Below are 20,961 nucleotides of genomic sequence, written 5' to 3'. Positions count from 1 at the left end.
GGAATGCTAGTTACTGAAGATCTCTGTTGGACAACACATGTTAAGACGAAACTTGCGAAATGTAATAAAATTTTTAATTTTTTGAAAATAAGCATACCGTTTCAAGTTTCTATTCTCCGCAAGAAAACGTTGTACCAAACGATGATTCTATCTGTGCTACTTTACTGCTCCCAAGCTTGGTGTATTACAACTGGTATTTTGAAAGTGTTAGAGAAGTTTCAGCGCAAAGTGTTGCGCTGGGTTATTAGGTCTGAGGATTACAACGAGACACTTTCAAAACTAAATTTGTATCCAATTTGCTATCAAATTGCGCGAGCTGACCTTATTCTACTATGGAAAACTTGGCATGGAACAATGGAGAGTGACTTAAAGCTGCATGTCAATAGTACGACACTCAGCTCCCGAGGATCAGTCAAAACCTTTTTTGAACAACCGTTGAACAAAAAATTCAAAACTGACAACTGTTTTCTTAGTCGAACTATCCACTCCGCCAATTACTTAATTTCTATCAACGTCATTGACTTTAAGTCATCTTTCAATATTTTTTGTAAGAATTTAGATAATTTTCTCATAGCCAAAACACTTTCTTTTAATTACTTTCGGCCATGTACATATTTTCTTAAATGTCGCTGTGTGGATTGCAGATCTTAATTTGCTACTGTGCTTTGTTAATTTGTATTGTCATGTCTTTCTTTTACTATGTATTCCTCTTGTTGGAATTTAAGTCTTTTACTACTACTACTACTTATTACAATTGAAAAAATTGCTGACAATATTTGTCTTTTCTTATTCTGTGTCAATATATTTTGTTGTCAATGGTATTCATTTAACGACTGTCTGTCGCTTATGTCTGTCCTCATAGGTTATGCGGTAAAAGGATTTTTTGAAGCGTGTGACAAATGAATATTAGAAATGAATGTAATTTTTCGTTTCAGTCCTGATTTTTGTTACTTTTAACCCTCCTTTATTTTTGACTGTTCAATTGCAATTATGCATTATTGCGTCTAATGCATTTTAGCTAATTAGCGTATATAAAGCGAAAACTTTGTGAAATAAAACAATATGAAATTGTAGCGATAGAGAACCTAAAAACCATATAGAGAAGCTAAAGCGAACTTAACAATCTATCTTTCTGAAGCATATAATTTTTTTTACTTGATCTATCGGACTACCCATCAAAAATGTCACTTTAAAATTAATTTTTTCTCAAATGTTTTGATATGATATAGAACTCTAGATGCTTAAATTTTTTCGCTCATCAAAATCAAGTAAAGATTCTCTTCAAGAGTACTATTTACAAAAAGGACTGGGAGAATAAACTAATGAGAAAAAATTGAACGAAATAGCCATCTGACGGCGTGAAAAAGCAGGAAAGTGGAAAGTTTTCCTGCTTTTTCCTCATTTTTCTAGAATTGAAAAAAAATGAAAATCTATTCAACATTCGATAGTTTTTCAATAGTTTTTTAATGTGATCTTTTTTGTATCTCTCCGTACACGATATAGATCGGACAAATTTTACTTAACTGATAAAATCAAGATGTTGGCAGATTGATTTACCGAGGCTCATTTGGCAATATAGATAGACATGTGAGCACAGTGTGAGATAGAGTTATGGTTTTTGTATGTAAAAACTGTATTATTAACTTATCTTCTATTTTATAATCTTACATAGCTCACATTAGCCTAATTGTTGTGATAAACTTATTAAATAGATTTACAAACTGTGTGATTTCAGATCATTTGAAGCTAGGAACTATATCAATAAGACGACCGGTACCATTTATTGGTTCCAACGGTTTATTTATTAGTTCCACCCGTTTAAACTTCGAATTTTTCTATAAATCACACACACAACGGAATGAGTTCCCAAAACATCTGGTAAACAAATTCAATTAGAGGGTATGAGTATCCAATGTGAAACCTGTTCTAAGCCAATTGGTAAAAAAGAGGCAATCTTCCGTTGCGTATGCTGTGCCACAATCATGCACATGTCCCCAAGCTGCACAAAACTTAGCATCGAAATAAATGCACTTCAACAGGTCAATCAAAACGTTCTGCTTCTATGCAACGCTTGCGTACAGCAGAACAAACGTGATGTGATTCTGGACATCATAAAAAGTCCACCACAAAAACAGAACAATCTAGAAATAAAAGAGGACATCCAAACCACAATCAAAGAAACTATTAGCAGCAAAATAAATGAAATTGAGAATAAACTGCCAACAGCTAACAACAACATTGAAAAAAAACCCCACAGTAATGGCTAGAACTGCAAATGACCTGGCAATCAGAATAAGAGGAATAGATGAAAGTAAGAAAGAAACCGCTCGTGAAAGAGCTGAAGAAGATATACAAGAAATACAGTCAATCCTCAAATTCCTCAAGCTAGACTGCCAAATTACGGACTGCAGGCGCATGGGTGCTTTCAAAGATGGAAGGCATCGTAATATTCTGGCAACCATGCCATGCATGTATGACAAACGCATCTTACTACTCTCACTCTCAAGATTGAAACGATATAGCAAAACAGTGTACATTAGCAAAGACTACTCCCTACAAGAAGAAGAGCAACTGAATAACTGTCTGAAAAAGCGAAAAGACTTAATAGACGCAGGTTTCCCCAGAAAAAACTTGAAAGTAATGAATCTGACTTTATACGAAAAACAAGATGAAAAATGGGTCGAGTACTTAGACAATGCTCGGTATTCCAACTGACTCGCAAAAAATACAGACAAAAAACAAGAGGTATCAATTCTAACGTATAATTTACATAGTTTCATTGATCTACCACAAAGATTTGCATTTGGAAACGCTATTGTCCCCTACAATCCAGACATTTTTGCCTAACCGAGACATGGCTCACAGAAGAAGTTCCAAACGAAGCACTCTTTCTCAAACTTTATGTTATTCACAGAAATGACAGAACTTCAAAATGCGTTGTCTCAAAACATGGAGGTGTTCTAGTGGCGGTAAAAGACAACATTCAATCTAAAGAATTGTTCGTTAAAAACACATGTGAGGGTTGCCTAATCGTAAAAATTAACACTAAAACTGACTCAATCCTAATTGTCTGCATTTACAACCCACCTTAAGGCAGCCCATACAGATGGTGCAAGCAGAAGTTTGAAGACCTCACACAAACGCTAAAGTTTTTAGAGAAGAAAACAAAGCCAAAATCAATCATCATTACAGGAGATCTCAACTTCTCAACCACTGACTGGAAACAAATTTCGTCACCAGATGAACTTGACAACACCTGGCTCAACTATTTCGTAGATGAAAATTTTGAACAAATGCTAAACTTCACTTACCTTTTGGGGTACAAAAAACAGCTAGATGTCTTCCTAACAAACGAACCACAATTTTGGATCAATTCGAAAATCGAAACCAAAATTAGTAATAACTATGCCCTCAACAACAAAAAATGCTCAGATCATTACGCTTACATAACACGATACGAATGCAACTACGATCAAGCGACCGATCGCAGCAGACCAAAATACGCTTACAAAAGATTAGATTGGATTAAATTCAACTGCAACATCTCAAAAAACCCATTTAACCCCTATTGTTACAGTAACGTTGACGAACTTCTTAAACAGTGGTATGAATGGTTCAATCGCCTTTTCGATCAAAATGTCCCAAGAGTAACTCAGCACAGATCACAGCTCCCCCCGTGGGTGTCAAAAAGCACATCCCGTGAAATGAAAAAACTATCAACTTTGAAACGAAAAGCAATTGCCCATCCAAGTCCTGCTCCAAGCACACTAAACAAAATAGATTGTCTCGAAGAAAAAGTCAACACACTTTGTAAAAACGGTCAAGTCATCTATGAAAGCGAGATTTTCGCAACACGTCAATTCAGCGTTATTCAAAAATATTTACGATCAATTAAAAAAAGTCATATCATTCCCAAGCGAGATGCACCTAAATGAACAAACTGCTAACACCAATGAAGAGAAAGCCTAGTTGTTCAATTTATTTTTCCAGAGTGTTTTCAATTAAAAAATATCAAATGTTGAGAACCCGTTCAATTTTGAAGAAAAAGATCTTAATCGCGTTGATATTTCAGAAGAAGAATTTGAAAGTATACTAAACAAACTTGATACTAGTAAAGCCAACGGCCCTGATGATATAAGTAACCTGTTTCTGAAAAATCTATCAAAAACAATAAGCAGATTCTTACTTCTAGTTTTTCAAACATTCATTAACAAAGGTAAATTTCCAGCATATTGGAAACAAAGTGACATAACACCAATACACAATGAGGGCGATAAAGCCGCAATCAAAATGTATAGACCAATTAATTGCCTATGTTGCCTCTCAAAAGTTTTCGAGAAACTTATTTTCAACAAACTCTATGAGCACGTTAAAGGAACACTTCACGATTCCCAGTTTGGTTTTCGGCCTCAACGTTCAGCAATTATTCAAATGTTATGCTTTCTAGACCAACTCTACAAAGAAGTCGACTCAATTGCACATGATGAACTTTTCGTTTTCTAGCTAGATTTCCAGAAAGCGTTTGATACAGTACCCCACCACCGCGTTATTGCAAAACTGTCGGAATCAGGGATCGGGGAAAAAGCGCTCAGATTAATAGCGAACTACTGTGACGACAGAAAACAACGTGTTCAAATTGGAACCTCAACGTCGAGCCTTCGTGACGTCACTAGCGGCGTACCGCAAGGTTCAATCCTGGGGCCACTACTTTTTCTCGTCTACATAAATGATTTACCACAAAAAATCGAATACAGCCAAACCTACGGTTATGCAGATGATTACAAATTGCTCTCTAATAACAAACATGAACTTCAAACTGATCTCCAGAAATTAAATGAATGGTGCAATAACAACGAAATGCGCCTCCATGAAAACAAATGCAAGATCCTCTGTTTCAAGAAAAAGTCACTCTTTACAATAAAAAATGAAACTGTCAACATCTCGTCTCATCAAAAAGATCTCGGAATACAAGTTTGTGATAACCTCACTTGGCATCAAAACGCAAGCACACGAGCCTCCAAAACTCTTAAAGCACTTTGGTACCTCAGAAGAAATCGTCACCACAGAACTCTCCCTCAAGTTAAATTAAACGCATACACGGGTTACATTGTACCAATTATATCCTACGCCTGCCAAGTGTGGTATCCGTCTAAATGCGATCTAGTACTCATCAAAAGAATCCAAAAAAGTGCGACAAAAGGGATAATAGGTTCTTCTCTTACATATAAGGAGCGATTAATCAAACTGAAAATTCTACCTATGTCTTTTTACTTCGAACTTCACAGCTTATTACTACTATGTGATCTCATAAACAATAAATACAACATTGCCATAGAAAAGTTTATACATTTCAACAACAATAATCGGACGAGACAAGGCGCGAAATGTGAAATCAAACTTACGAAAAAACGATTATTCAAAAGCGACGAAAATTTCTGGTCGAGAACAGCCTATCTCTATAATATTGTCAACAAACAAACAGACCTTACAGACATCAAAAAAATAAAATATCGGATCAGCGACATTTATTGGAAATTCTTTTTTAGAAGTTTTAACGAAAATGACATGTGCACTTGGAGAATTTGCTGCCTGTGCAAAAACGGTAACCCCATTTCGAAAATATCTCATTTATAACGATCAACAAGGGTGCTTCAACCCGTGCATTGCAGAAGCCTGAACTACTACTACTACTACTACTAATTATTGGAAACGAATAACCGAGAAATAGTTACATGCAGCTAGGAAAAAAACTATTTTTGTGGCAGTTGTAATCCATACGTAAAATAAACTTGAAGCAGACTCGAATCAGACTAGAGTGCAAGGGCAATTAATATTTTGGACAGAGACTTAGCCCTAAAACAGAGACTTAGCCCTAGTTTGAACAGAGACTTAGCCCTAAAAAACATCGAAGTTCTTTGTCCATATATTTATCTGGCTTTATCCAACTCTTATAAGACCCCATCTAATCTCTATGTTTCTCACAAAGTTCTGCAACCCCGAGAGGGAACTACTCAAGGCGACCCACTTGCAATGTCAATGTATGGACTAGCCATTTTGCCCTTCATCGAAAAGGTTTCCGACGACAACCTGATTCAAAAATGGTACGCGGATTACGGAAACGCCGCCGGATCGGTCGAAGCGCTGAAAGTCCTTCTATCGAAGTTGAAACTGCATGGTCCTTCATTCGGTTATAATGTTATCAAATGCCATCTTATCACCAAAGCAGAATTTGTCAATGACGTAAAAAACGTGTTTAAAGGTGAAGAAGTAGATATTATTGATGGATCAAGAGTCCTTGGATCTGTTATCGGAAACGTGGACTCCTGCAGACAATACATAGAAGATCAAAAGCAAAACTATCTGCTTATATTGCAAAAATTAGCCAAATACGCGAAAATTGCACCTCAAAATGTGTACAAATGCTTGACGAACTCTGTGCAGCATAAATTAACCTTCTTATCGAGGACAACGCCAGACACGTTCGACTTGTTGGAAGAAGCCGAGAAAGTTATCAATGATCACCTAATCCCTAACCTTGTATGTAACACAAATTATGACGCGACATATTTTCGCGACATATTTTCACTCCCCGTATGCGAAGGTGGACTCAACATCATTCGCCCTGAAGATAGAATTCTCGAATACGAACGTTCAAAAACCATTTCAGAGCCGCTATCCCTCGGGGACGTATCAAACATCGAATCCGAACAATTAAAAAGAGTTGAGAAGATCAGAAAAGATAAATCAGTGAAAATGATTGAGAAAAAATCCAGCATTAAAAACTTTGAATGCAAACAAAATGTATGCAATTGATTTAGCCTCTGAAAAAGGAGCTTCATGTTGGCTTAATGCCATGCCAATGAAAAAGTATAACTTCAATCTGTCCAAGTCTGAATTCCGAGATGGTATTGCTCTTCAGTATGGTTGGGAGCCCCTCAAACTTGCGTCCAACTGTGTTTGTGGCGAGCCGTTCACAGTTGCCCATGCCCTTCACTGTCCCAGAGGCGGGTATACTCACTTAAGACATAACGACATCCGTGACTCTTTCGCCAATCTGCTTGAGGAAATTTGTTTTGATGTTGAAATCGAGCCTAATCTTCTGCCGTTGCAAGGTGAGTCCTTTGCAAATAAAACTACCAACACTGAAAGTGACGCACGATTGGATATGAAAGCAAATGGCCTCTGGGACAGCAGATTCATAAAAACGTTTTTCGATGTAAAAATCTTCAACCCCTTTGCCAAAAGCTGCCCGAAAAATATCGAAGACGCGTATAGCTACCATGAAAATATCAAAAAATTGAAATACGAGCCTCGAGTTATAAATGTTAAGAAGGGCACTTTCAGTCCGTTGATTTTTTCTTGCACAGGAGGAGCAGGACCTTCAGCAACTCGGGTGATAAAGCAAGTTGCCAGCAAACTGAGCCTTAAGAACGACGACTCCTACGCCATTATCATCACCTTTATCCAAACGAAAATCAGCTTTGCGCTACTCCGCAGCCGGTCAAGGCTTCCATGGGGGCGGTTGTCGAGGAAGGGAGCCTTCAAGTTGATGCTCCTTTGATTTTCTTTTAGATTTGTTTTACGTTCTGATAATTTTTATCTCACTTTAAGTTGATTGCTGGTTTGTAGCAAACCGTTCGCTGTACCCAACCTTCTCTCATCTCCTTTTTAAATTCGTTCTTTTTCTTAACTGGTACCGATTGAACTAATTTTTGCCACCATTTTTGTAAATACTGTTCTCGACTTTTCTGTAACTGTTCTGATTAAACCTCACATACATTTTGCCTATATGCTATTGTAGTTTGTTCCCTTCTAATTTAAATTTCTCTTAGATACCTCCAATTATATCTGGGAATCGACCTCAACCAATAGATCGTGATGAAAAATTAATTAAAATTTTCCGTCTGTACTGATCCTTTGTATTGCCATGAAATTGATGCTCAAACTTTTTGATTAGCCGGAGCTGTGAACAAAACAGTTGTCGCACCGCATGTTCAGATTAGCTATCAATTAATTCGGAGCATTGTTGTCAATTATAAGTATAAAAGAATTTGGCCGAAATTGGCACATATCTACAATGTAGCGCCTACTGTGTTCAAAAGCCACAGCAAAGAATTAGTTTATATCCGTTGTGACACGCATTTCCTTTTATAGTAGTGTTCGCTGTTTCTATTAAGGGAACTCTCATTGGTCAGAACGTTTTCTACCTACTTTGCCAGTTCTCCGTGAGGCGAAATTGGGGGAAATTATATTCCCTGTGGACGAACAAAATAAACTGTTTGTACTTTCTATAGTTCAAGCAAGATCACAGACTGTTGTAGACCAATCTGTATAAATATTTACTTTATTCTGTTTCCCTTGCTGAATATTTTGCATTGTTCTTGTTGTCTTCATTTAACGTACTATATACAAATTAAAGTTGTTGGTTGTACTATTCAAGAGGTGAATGCTGCATCGAAATGGCACGAGCTTCTGGAACAGTTTTGGAGAATCTTTCCACGAGGAAGCTTCTGTTTCTGGTTTTGTCTCTTGCTGCTGTTGTTTTACTTTCGTTCCTGATCGGGATGGCTTCTCCAAAACCGGCAACCGTTTTGATGACACTTTTCACAGCTTGTCGAGAGAAGAACGACTATCTAAAGACAAATAAGTTCGTCTATCGACAAAAATTTGACAGTGACACCAATGACCATACATGTCGCGCGTTAAAAGCCGAACAGTTAAAGCAGGTTAGTTTAATGCTTTCAATCCTTATTGGTTTGACATCATGTAAGAAGGGAAGTAACTCGATGCTAGCCTGGCTCATTTCTTTTTGTCATTTCTACCACCCCTAAATATTCATCGAGATAGACATCAGTGGTATCATTGAAAAGCACTTTCAGAGTAGAGTATTCACATTAAGATATGTCTGAATTTGTTTTAGTTGAAAAGATGTTTATTTTTTGAAATGTCAAGGTCTTCACAAAAGATTTGTGAACATTCATCAAGGTTCTCATATGATGTATTTTTCAATTTCAAACGAAATGAAATATATACCTGAAAACTTTTACAGCATAGAATGTTTTATACTAGTCCTGCGGTCTTTTTTATGCCTTTTTCGTCTGACGCTTTCATTTTTCGTCCTCATAAACGGGATAAACAGGTAAAGCTCGGAGGACATTAGTTGGTTGAGCAGCTCTCTTAGCCTTACGTTGTAGTAGTCCATAAGTATCCGATTCAACAGTATCCGAAACTGTTTTGGAGACATTAATGGTGTGATGGGTGGTTTTTAGAGTTTGAACCCCTTCTCGGCCCACCCCCAACTTCACCCCTCCCCTGCACATCGTTCCACGCGCATCCCAACGATCCCGAGCTGCGATAGAGCTAGTCACCCTAATAAAGCCAGACTCGCCTGGAAGGCAGTAAATTCTCTTTAACCTTTCGGCGTGCCAGACTCCAAGTATGCGATTAGCCAAAACTGTTTTGGAGACAAATTCGTGGTGTGAAGGATTCTAAATTACCACAGGGATTCTAAATTAAAAAATGTTTTGAACTCAACCGTACCTAGAAAAGAATGTTTTTCGTCGCAATAAATTTTTTGAGAATCCATGGTTTTTGGGCCCTACAGATGCTCATAGAAAATACAATCCTATGTCAAGATGCTTCCGAGGACAATTCTCGTCTAAACCATTTTTACGCTTTGTCCCACGTTGAACTCGACAGTAACATTTCATTTTCTCTCGGGGATCGTAATTGGCGATTTTCATCACAGTAATTTTGTACTAAACAATTTTAATTGGTAAAAAAAACGTAATTTTGTTACTTATTTAAACGCTAAGTAAACATCAAGAACCGCCGACTAATGAGAATTACTCAGTTGTATACTAAAAGACGGCAACAAGTTCAATAACCATCTAAGGTTGGAATACATGCGACATGCAAGAATAATTTGTCAGAAGCATGTTATCCAAAAAAATCAAGCTGCAATTTTTAGCCTAAATACGGGCAATTGTAATCTAAATAATGACTCTCGTGAAAAGGGGAACCCGAACAGCGAACGTGTCTTAACGTGTTTAACGTTCTTACCTTACGTTGAAGCTTACATTTGAACACTCTGAAATTGGAGAAAATCGTGAACTTGGCGCTGAAATAGGCCAATTGTGGCTTCAAAACGGGAGCGAAAACAGTTTTTTTAGGTCCTGATTAGGACTACTTTGGACATAGTTAACCTAAATGTGGTACTAGGTGACGTTTTTAAGGGTTGGTGTATATCTGTTGTTTTGCCAATAATAATGTTTTTTTTTGTTTAGAAACCCGATGATCACGCCTCGACTCATGTCATACCTGGTTTCGACGCAGCTGCAGAGTCAATTATGTTCGTGGCCGAAATCCCACGAAGCAATGCACTCGAAATGTCACCATACCATCAATTCCTAATAGCGTTAGCTGACTTCCAAGTTCAATACTTGAATCAAAATCGGGTGAAAAGAGATGTAATTTATCTTGATGTTAAACTAGGCGCCAGGAACAACGAAGATAGCGAATGGACACTTTTGGCCGAAGGTGAAATTAAGCGAAACTTACTGTGCAATTACCCGCTTGGAGCTAAGGAAAACGAAGACCTACCCGAGGGGTATAATTACGATTGCGTTCCTCAAGGACTGTTCCAATTAGGGGCCACTGCTTATCAACACTACTTAGTCAATATTAAGATTAGTCCGAAAAACATGAAAGGGAAAGATTCTCAAATCGGGAATCTATACGGAATAATGATGCCAGTCATTTTCCAGAACAGTAAATACACAAAGATTTTGTTCAGCATGAAAAGTTTGTTCACGCCGTTTGTGTTGTTCGCCCTGGTTTGGTTCTGGCAAAGAGTAAGACAACTGCAAAGACGCCTGGAGCTTATGGAAAAATCAATACTATTTGTTGGGGTTATGTTACTACAACTCGACTTTCCTATCGACTGGTTGAGCTTATTTTTCAAAACGCCGGCTATTCTGTTTATCAGTGATATAAGACAAGGATTGTTTTATGCGAGTTTGCTAAGTTTCTGGCTCATTTTCACGGGCGAGCATTTAGTTCAGAGCAATGAACGAAACAATATTAAAAGCTACTGGCGTGAATTGATTGCAATTACGTTCAGTTGCGCGTGTTTATTTCTGTTTGATTCTTTGGAGCGTGGTGTGCAAATTGTGGACCCATTTTACACCGTTTGGTCATCGTCGTCGGAGGCAGGATATAACATGGCTCTTGGACTGATTGTGATGGGAGCCATCAGTGGAACTATTTACCTGTGCTTCCTATTTTATAAGGTATAGAATATAATTTTTCAAATTACCGAACAGGTAAATTGTGTTGAAAACCCAAAAAGAGAAACTTTTTGAGAAAACTTAAAAACTTTTACAGTGCGTTGTAAAATACGAAAAGCATTGGTATAATAATCTTGAATCTAGATACGTCAAAATAGCTACATTTTGGCTTTTTAAAACGATAATTTTACCGCCTTATGACGGTCTTATCTAAAACTGATCTCTCATTTAGGTATTCAATTCAAAACCAAGCTGTAGTCGGTTAACAAAACTCGACCACCTGAACATTCTTCGTTACGTGGGAAAAAAACATTTCTTGCAAATATTACATTCACCAATGGAAAAATTAAACGATGAATTGCCGCTAGAAATAAAGTTAATGTTGATCATCTGTAGGCTTTTCAAATAGTTATGAAAAACTAAACAAAAGCTGATATGAAAAGAGGCTGTTAGCCCGGGCCAATGATTTTACCCGAAAATAACGTGGAAAAGTGTAAAAAAAGTTTTTTACACCGTTAGTTCTCCGCTTAATAAGAGTGGAAAGAGAGTAATTAAGAAGTGTAATTTTAAGAATTATACGTGGAATAAAAGTGAAAATTCTTTTTTACACTCTTTATCATTACACTCTCTAATTAATATTACTCTTTTTTACACTCTTCTTATTTTTACACTTTAAAATTACACTCTTTCCACCCTATTGATAATTAGGGCTGGATTAAGGGTGAAACCTCGGCCCGGGAGTAAAGTTACAGTTGTGATTTGCCCGCTCAGGTGTTCAGAGTGTTCCAAGCAATCAAGCGTAAGAGCAGAGAGTACACTTCAGCCGTGAGTGGAAGTGGCAGTCTGAGTAGTGGTGGAGGAGGTGATTGTGTAGTTGGAAGAATTGGACGACAACGCTCTTTGGAGGGAATCGTGTTCCGATTCAAGTTCTTCATGGGATCTACTCTCCTATTGGCCACCATCACCATCGCATTTTTCCTGCTTATTCAGGTTTGACATCCAAAAAATATTCGAGTAGATTGAAAAGGGTCGTAGTAAATAAATTGTGGGTTACTCACTATGACAAACTGAGTTTGTAATAAGTAGAGAAGGTTCTTCTCTTTTAAAGGATTTAAACCAACTGGAAATGCCTCAATTAAGTCCGTATTATGTGAAAATATCAATATTTCCAGATATTTTTGTATAATTTAATTCTGCAGATTCAAACTAATCAGCTTTGAAAACTTGGAAAACGTGTTTGAAAATTAATAACGATCTAACTAAGGCTTTGATTGGAACTGTATTTAATCGATTCATTACAGACCAAATGCTCGAACAGGGTAAAGTCGACTGAAATTAAACATAATTAAGCCTAGGAGGAATAGGTTTTTTGGTGGCATTTGGGCTAACTCTAATCAAGGAAATGTTTAACAGGAATGTAGAAATTGTTGGCAATTGAAGGGAAGGAGTAGTCTGCTTGATTTTTTGCAGGTGCAGGGCAGTGCGGTGTATGTTGCGTTCACTCACGAGTACAGTGTGGATGCAGTATTCTCAACTGGAGTGTTCGGAATGTGGAATGTCTATGCTGTCGCACTTCTTTTCCTCTACGCTCCCTCTCACAGGTAACTGTAATCAACAATCAAAATAGGTGGGACAAAAGTTGCTAATGGTGTTCCAGCTGCTTGATTTTTACCACCGCAATTCTTTGCAAGCAAACTAGTATTGTTCCTCGAAATGTCACGAAACTAAGTTTGGAGATAACCTAAGTGTCTCGAACAAGATTAAACTAATTTTTCCAAATTGTCATCATTTTTCGCTAATCTAAAGATGATGCTGAAATTCTTATTTTTCCAAAGATGTTTCCAAAGATTTGTCTTATTCTTTGAAAGATAATGTTTCTAAAGATTTTTTTATTTTTACAAAGCTGATGTTTCTAATTTTTTTCAAAAGATTATGCTTCTAAAGATTTTATTATTCTAAAGATGATGCTGATGTACAGAAATTCTTATTTTTGCAAAATTCCTTACTTTTTATCGCTTGCTGGCGTCGTTCATGTTAAATAAGTTGAGCTCTTGAGTTTGGGGCTAAGTTGTTTATGAATCAACTTTGGACTTTCTGAGCAATTAGTACAGTGGCTAGTGTCGAGACATCGTAGTTGCATTTGTTACAGAGACAAGGACGAAATAGGATTCTCGGCTGCTTCGGCCACCATGTTCCAGTTGACACAAGATGACAGTGACGAAGGGAGCAACAAAATGGACAACGACAGTCAACAAGACCAAGAGGACAACTTTGGGGATGAGGAGGAAGAAGACAATGATTCTACAACTGGGGAGCTCCAGCTTCGACAGAAACCGAAGGCGTCAAGTCAGCGGATCTCGTCAAGAGAGGGATCTAAGAGGCGCAATGTCAATACGTCAATTGGTATGCTCTGCACCATCTGTTAAATCTGCTAACAGCAAGAAAATTATATTGAACTAAGTTTGATATCTGAATTGGCTTACATTCTACGATTCAAAAACTTGAATCTCTTGCTCATGAAACAATTTGTGGATTGTTCTGTAACTACGAACATCAAATTATTGGCAGCCATGTTCATGTAGAATGAAATACCGCAAATGGGCCAGTTGGTGATTATTAATAGCCGCCCTCATCTTCTCAGCCGGCTATTATGGCGCTCCTATTTTTTTTATTCGTCAAACTTTTTTTCGCTTTACCCATTTTGCCGCTTTTTAATAGCCGCCCTCATCTTCTCAGCCGGCTATTATAGCGCTCCTATTTTTTTAAATAGCCGCCCTCATCTTCTCAGCCGGCTATTATAGCGCTCCTATTTTTTTAAATAGCCGCTCTCATCTTCTCAGCCGGCTATTATAGCGCTCCTATTTTTTACAATTCAAAGAATTTGAATTGTATTGGGGCGCTGTCTTTTTTTTTAAGATCTGTTCACACATTTTCATGATTTTTGAAGTCAAATTGGAGTAGTGATTTTGGTCACGCCGAAATAGGAAGTGGAGCAAAAAAGCGAGTGGTTTTGTGGCGTGAAATTTTTTTGCTCTAAAGTTAAAGTAGAGTGAGAAAACGGTGTTTGAGCAAAAATTCGCTTTCTCGCTAGTGGTTTTTTGTTCACATGCGGCATTTACACTTTGATTTTTACAGTTTTTTCAATTTTTTCGATCGGATTTTTTCTAAATGGTTTTCCCAATCCATTCATAGTCCGTTCTTGGTCTAGTTTTCTGTTTAGTCAATGAAAATTCTTTGAATTGTACGTCAGGACTTGTCCTGCTATGTTTTTTTACTTCGTCGAATAAGAAAAATGTTTCGCTTTACCTCATTTTGCCGCTTTTTCGACATTTTGCGTGAAATCTTTTTGACTTCTCTGGGCTAGTTTCTCTCTTCTCTCATTCTGCTAAAAGTGATTTTGAACATCAGTTGCTCAGCAAAGCAATTCAAAATGAACAGAGTCGCTATGAAAAATTGAAGTCAGAAGTAGAAACGGGATAAACCCATAAAGCCCAATTTTAGATGCCCGCTATTTGAACGTAGTTCCTATAAGTCTTAGTTACCATCTCTAGTGCTGATTGGTATTGATAGTAGCCCCTGTAGCCACTCTCTAAGAAACAGAAACATGTTCATTTACGAAATGCCGTCAAAATAAATCGGACTTAAAAAATGTTTTTGTACAAAAATCTTTTTTTTTTCAATATCTTCTATTCTTTCAATCCCAATCATGCTTATTGGAATCAACGGCGGCTATTTTCCGGCAATCTGCCGGGTATGTTTTACAATTGAAAGTATTTGAGTTGTTTTGGGGCGCTGTCTTTTTTTAAGATCTGTTCACACATTTTCATGATTTTTGAAGTCAAATTGGAGTAGTGATTTTGGTCACGCCGAAACAGGAAATGGAGCGAAAAAGCGAGTGGTTTTGCGGCGTGAATTTTTTTCGCTCTAAAGTTAAAGTAGAGTGAGAAAACGGTGTTTGAGCAAAAATTCGCTTTCTCGCTAGTGGTTTTTTGTTCACATGCGGCATTTACACTTTGATTTTTACAGTTTTTTCAATTTTTTCGATCGGATTTTTTCTAAATGGTTTTCCCAATCCATTCATAGTCCGTTCTTGGTCTAGTTTTCTGTTTAGTCAATGAAAATTCTTTGAATTGTACGTCAGGACTTGTCCTGCTATGTTTTTTTACTTCGTCGAATAAGAAAAATGTTTCGCTTTACCTCATTTTGCCGCTTTTTCGACATTTTGCGTGAAATCTTTTTGACTTCTCTGGGCTAGTTTCTCTCTTCTCTCATTCTGCTAAAAGTGATTTTGAACATCAGTTGCTCAGCAAAGCAATTCAAAATGAACAGAGTCGCTATGAAAAATTGAAGTCAGAAGTAGAAACGGGATAAACCCATAAAGCCCAATTTTAGATGCCCGCTATTTGAACGTAGTTCCTATAAGTCTTAGTTACCATCTCTAGTGCTGATTGGTATTAATAGTAGCCCCTGTAGCCACTCTCTAAGAAACAGAAACATGTTCATTTACGAAATGCCGTCAAAATAAATCGGACTTAAAAAATGTTTTTGTACAAAAATCTTTTTTTTTTCAATATCTTCTATTCTTTCAATCCCAATCATGCTTATTGGAATCAACGGCGGCTATTTTCCGGCAATCTGCCGGGTATGTTTTACAATTCAAAGTATTTGAGTTGTTTTGGGGCGCTGTCTTTTTTTAAGATCTGTTCACACATTTTCATGATTTTTGAAGTCAAATTGGAGTAGTGATTTTGGTCACGCCGAAACAGGAAATGGAGCGAAAAAGCGAGTGGTTTTGCGGCGTGAATTTTTTTCGCTCTAATTTTAAAGTAGAGTGAGAAAACGGTGTTTGAACAAAATTCGTGTTTCTCGGTAGTGGTTTTTTGTTCACATGCGGCAATTTCACTCTTATTTTTACTGTTTTTTTTTCAATTTTTTGGATCGGATTTTTTTTCTAAATGGTTTTCCCTATCTTTTCACAGCTCATTCTAAGCCTAGTTTTTGGTTTGAATTAAATTTTCATTTTTCGGTAGTTTTGTTGTTCACGTGCGGCATTTTGACATTGATTTTCTATTTTTTTCCAATTTTTTTATCTGATTTTTTTTTAGAATTGGTTTTCCCAATTCACCACTCATTGTCCGTTCTAGGTCTAGTTGTTTATTAAGTCAATGAAAATTCTTTGAATTGTACGTCAGGACTTGTCCTGCTATGTTTTTTTTACTTCGTCGAATAAAAAAATGTTTCGCTTTACCTCATTTTGCCGCTTTTTCAACATTTTGCGTGATATCTTTTTGACTTCTCTGGGCTAGTTTCTCTCTTCTCTCATTCTGCTAAAAGTGATTTTGAACATCAGTTGCTCAGCAAAGCAATTCAAAATGAACAGAGTCACTATAAAAAATTGAAGTCAGAAGTAGAAACGGGATAAGCCCATAAAGCCCTATTTTAGATGCCCGCTATTTCAACGTCGTTCCCTTGAGTCTTAGTTACCATCTCTAATGCTTTTTGGTATTGATAGTAGCCCCTGTAGCCTCTCTCTAAGAAACAGAAGTACGTTATGTTCAACTACGAAATGCCATCAAAATAAATCGGACTGAAAAATTGTTTTTGTACAAAAATCTTTTTTTTTTCAATATATTCTATTCTTTCAATCCCAATCATGCTTATTGGAATCAACGGCGGCTGTTTTCCGGCAATCTGCCGGGTATGTTTCGACATTTTGCTTGAAAAAATTTTGACTTCTCTGGGCTAGTTTCACTCTTCTGTCATTCTACTCAAAGTCCTTTCAAACAGCAGCTGCTCAGCAAAGCCTTTCAAAAATGAAGAGAGTCAGTATTAAAAAATCAAAGTTAGAGATAGAAACTGGATAAACCCATAAAGCCCATTTTTAGATGACGGGTACTTGAACTTTGTTCTCATAAGTTTTAGTTACTATCTATAATGCTTACGGCTATTGATACTAGACGCTGTAGCCTCTCACTGAGAGACAGGAGTATGTTCAACTACGAAATGACATCAAAATAAATTGCACTCAAAAATGTTTTGGTACTAATATCAATTTTTGTTGATATTTTCTTTTCTTTCAATCCCATTAGATTTATGGGAATCAACGGCGGCTATTTTCCGGCACAATCTGCCGGGCTTGTTTATAGCTGCGAAGCTCTAAGCTGAGCGGAGCTATGTTGCGGTGCTCTTGGTTTTTACAATTCAAAGAATTTGGTTTGTATTGGGGCGCTCTTTTTTTATTAAGATGTGTTCACACATTTTTATATTTTTGAAGTCAAATTCTATTGATTTTGGTCACGCCGAAACAGGAAATGGAGCGAAAAAGCTGGGGTTTTGCGGCGTGAAGTTTTTCGTCGTCTGACGCTCTTTTTCGTTCCACATTTGTTCACACATCAAAGCTAAAAAAGTCAAATTTTCTGAATGACTTCCTCTCACTAACGGCGTTAGCGCGCGTGACATCATTTCTCATTTTCTCACTAGCACAGGTTTTAAGATCATTTACGTGATTAGATTTTGATCATACGTGTCTTACATCACTCAATAAAATGACTTGCACTTTAAAATTTAAGTTTAATTTGAACTAGTTTAAGGTCAAAGGAACTCACATGTGCAGTAAAGGTCCCTATTAAAAGGCTTCTGCGGAATGAATATTAGCAAGCTGTATTAATTTCTCGCTGAATGTTTTTTACCTAGCTTTTTGAGCGGCGTCGATTTTTCAATTTAGATCTGTATCTGTTTCTATCTCTATTATACGGCACGCAAGTCTATTTTTTCGCAGCTATTCCGGCAATCTGTCGGCTGTGTTTTTAACCTCCAAATAGTTAATGACCTGAATATGCCCCCGGCGCAACTTCTGTTTTTGTCGTCAGCCGTTTTAAATGATATTCGGTGTTCTGCACTAATATTTTTTTGTGGTATAATAGGAGGCATAACGAACCAATAATTAAAACACCCACTTTCAATTTTTAAACTGCCGAAAGTGTAGAAACGGAGTTTCTAACTTGAGCTATCTTAAGAAAGCTTAGGGAAATTTTAGCAAAAGGTACCAACCTTGGGTGATTAACCAGAACTTTCGACTTGAAATATAATGAAAGAATATTGGCTATAAAAGTTAGGACTTTTTAGGTGAATTCTTCACCAAATATTGATCTTGATAAGTAATGGCAGTTCTGATTTTGTCTCATCGAACAGATTTGGAAACTCTAATGAAACCTAGAATTCTCAACTGAAATTAGACGTTACTTCTAAATTGGGGATGAACTTGTTTTAAGCATGTAATTTTTTGTGTGTTTTCTCTTAAAAGTAAGTTGTGTAAAAAGGGTGTGTATCGCCCACTTTTAGACACATTCGACTAATCCCATTTCCGGAGGCGTAGGTTGAAATCCCGAGTGGTGGCAGGATTTTGGTCGAAATGGGTTTGGTCGAATGTGTCTAAAAGTGTGCGAGAGACCCTCCTTTTATCACTACTACCTGTTGTTCTAAAAGTGTTCAAGTGATGTATAAAGATGGCCATATTGTTCTGGGAAATATTAAGCAGCTATCTCTATAAGTTTTGATCTTATGCTTGTTTAGGTGAGTCGACTGTTGGACAGAGAAAGAATACAACAGTTGGGACACAGCTGCACCAATCTTCATCCTATTCATTGTCATCTTCAAATATAGATGACGATGGAGCTATGGGCTCAGGCACTGGAGAAGAACGAACCCTGGTGGCCACTGCCAACCCACAGCAACCATCTATTGTGTACACGATGCTGGGCAAACAGAACTTAATGTAAAGAGTGCAATTCCGGTCACGTGAAAATTATATGCACGTTGATGGACTCCAACTTGGCTCGCAAAATGGTCTGGTTTTGAGAAGAATTAGAGAGAAGCGGTGGAAGGTTCTACTGGAAATCTGTCATCGCCATCCTATTATTAATTGAGGACTCGAACTTTGTTTCTTTGAGTTCTGGGCTCTTTTCGATTAAAACCCCCGAGTTATGACCTAATGTGATGTAGGGTACTGTGCAATCACAATAATATTTGCCCACTTAGATGGCGAGAGGAGGAGGAGGGGGGGCTCAAAATGAAGAGATTTGAATTATCTATTCCATAGTGTCGTTCAGCTATAAATCGGGTCAGCAATAATTGAAGTCGTTGTTCAACCCCAAAAAAGAAGCTATATTTCTAAGCTCTTCGGGTCTGTGTAAATTGTTACGAATAATTTATTAGCAGTCTTTAATCCCATAGCTTTAATTTCTACAGTTTAATCTGTTTGATTGAATGTTAAGTTAGCCAATCATAGTCTTCCTAAGCCATGCTTGTTAGTCATTACATAGTAGTCATCTTCATTGTTCAAACTAATTGTACAGTATTTTTGTAATAAGTTTGTACCAACGAGTTATTGTTTGCAAATGATTAGTGTAGTATTAAGTTTTTAGTAATCACCTGCCTGCAATAATCTGCTTGATTTTGTAACAATAGTAGCTTTATGAGAAACTAATTCTGTATTTTTGTTAGACGAAATAATGTCTCGAATTTAATGTTGATTTCCTGTTGTCGAATAGTAGAGACAGCAATGTAACATTGTTGAGGAGTGTAAAAATTGCACACAACAAAGAACTTCCAGATCAAGAAGGATTTAGTAAAACACGTGCAAGTTTTGATATGCCGAAAGTATGCACTGCCAGAAGTATGCACTCCTATATACATGGGAGCTCTTATATACACGAAAAGCTGACTTCATGAACTTTCGGCGAACTTTTCAAACCTGCACGTTTCGTGTTTTCAGCAAGGTTACGTGACTGGTTTAACATCTCGCGTTTCACGAAAAATGCCCGAGGTTCTCAGTGAGTTCAAACAGAGTCGCGTAACCTATTATACGTATGTTTGTTTTTAATGGCAGAGAAGCGATAGCGGCTATTATTGGCGACATCGTCGTTTTTTACGACTCGAAGAGGAGTGATGGTTTTCTATCGGTCTCTTTTGTTTTTTTACAGGAGGTAGTTTTGTTCACGCGGCATAATGACCTAAAAGTGAAAATGAGAAAGGCTCTCATGGTGAACAGATTTTTGCTAAGCGAGAGAAGTTTTTTGATCATGCACTGCGTTCAGTGAACGACTTTGAAAATGTTTCGTGAGAGAACGGTGCGATAACGTTTTTAGCCGGTTTTTTGTCCATTCGGCTCAATGTTTTTACTTGTAATTTGGTTCATCGAATCAATTGTTTTTGATTGATGCTGCATTAATATATAACTTTCTAAAATTGATGCCACAAAATTCTGCAGAGCTTAATAATACTTTTCAAATGTAAAATAGGCTTATATTTCTCAATTTCAAAAATAATTATTGGAATTTTTTCATTTTCTTGCTTGCTTTTTGGATGTTTGAGCGATTTTTTTCTTATTAATCAGTGTACATGGCGGTGTTAGATTGACACTTCAAGCATTGAACATCTTTGGAACGTGAGTTCTTTTTGTATTATCAAATTTTACACACTAATCCCTTTTTTGCAATTTTTAATCAACTTTTCAAATGGTTTTTTTCTTAATTAGAAAGAAAAAGCCTTCCTGTTCACAGCCAGTGTTTTAGTTTCTTGTTATTAATTACCGATTTATTTTGTGACGTTTATTCTTTGAAATTAAAAGAAAATTGGTTTCCTGATTGTATTAATATTTTTATATATGTTAAGA

General features: G+C 37.0%; 1 protein-coding gene across 1 annotated transcript; it reads left to right on the top strand.

Annotated features, from left to right (window-relative positions):
* The first annotated feature begins 1,695 nt into the window (after positions 1-1,695).
* On the top strand, positions 1,696-19,827 carry LOC142348626 (protein wntless homolog A-like). Its single transcript, XM_075400034.1, has 7 exons — positions 1,696-1,713; positions 8,442-8,726; positions 10,287-11,291; positions 12,060-12,278; positions 12,759-12,889; positions 13,438-13,691; positions 18,861-19,827. Exons 2-7 carry the CDS (start codon positions 8,460-8,462, stop codon positions 19,064-19,066), a joined length of 2,082 nt encoding a protein of 693 aa, XP_075256149.1. The 5' UTR covers positions 1,696-1,713; positions 8,442-8,459; the 3' UTR covers positions 19,067-19,827.
* The last annotated feature ends 1,134 nt before the right edge of the window (positions 19,828-20,961 follow it).

Source organism: Convolutriloba macropyga, chromosome 10 (assembly GCF_964194025.1).
Source record: "Convolutriloba macropyga chromosome 10, txConMacr16.3, whole genome shotgun sequence".
NCBI lineage: Eukaryota > Metazoa > Xenacoelomorpha > Acoela > Convolutidae > Convolutriloba > Convolutriloba macropyga.
This window is presented reverse-complemented; position numbering and strand designations above follow the sequence as displayed.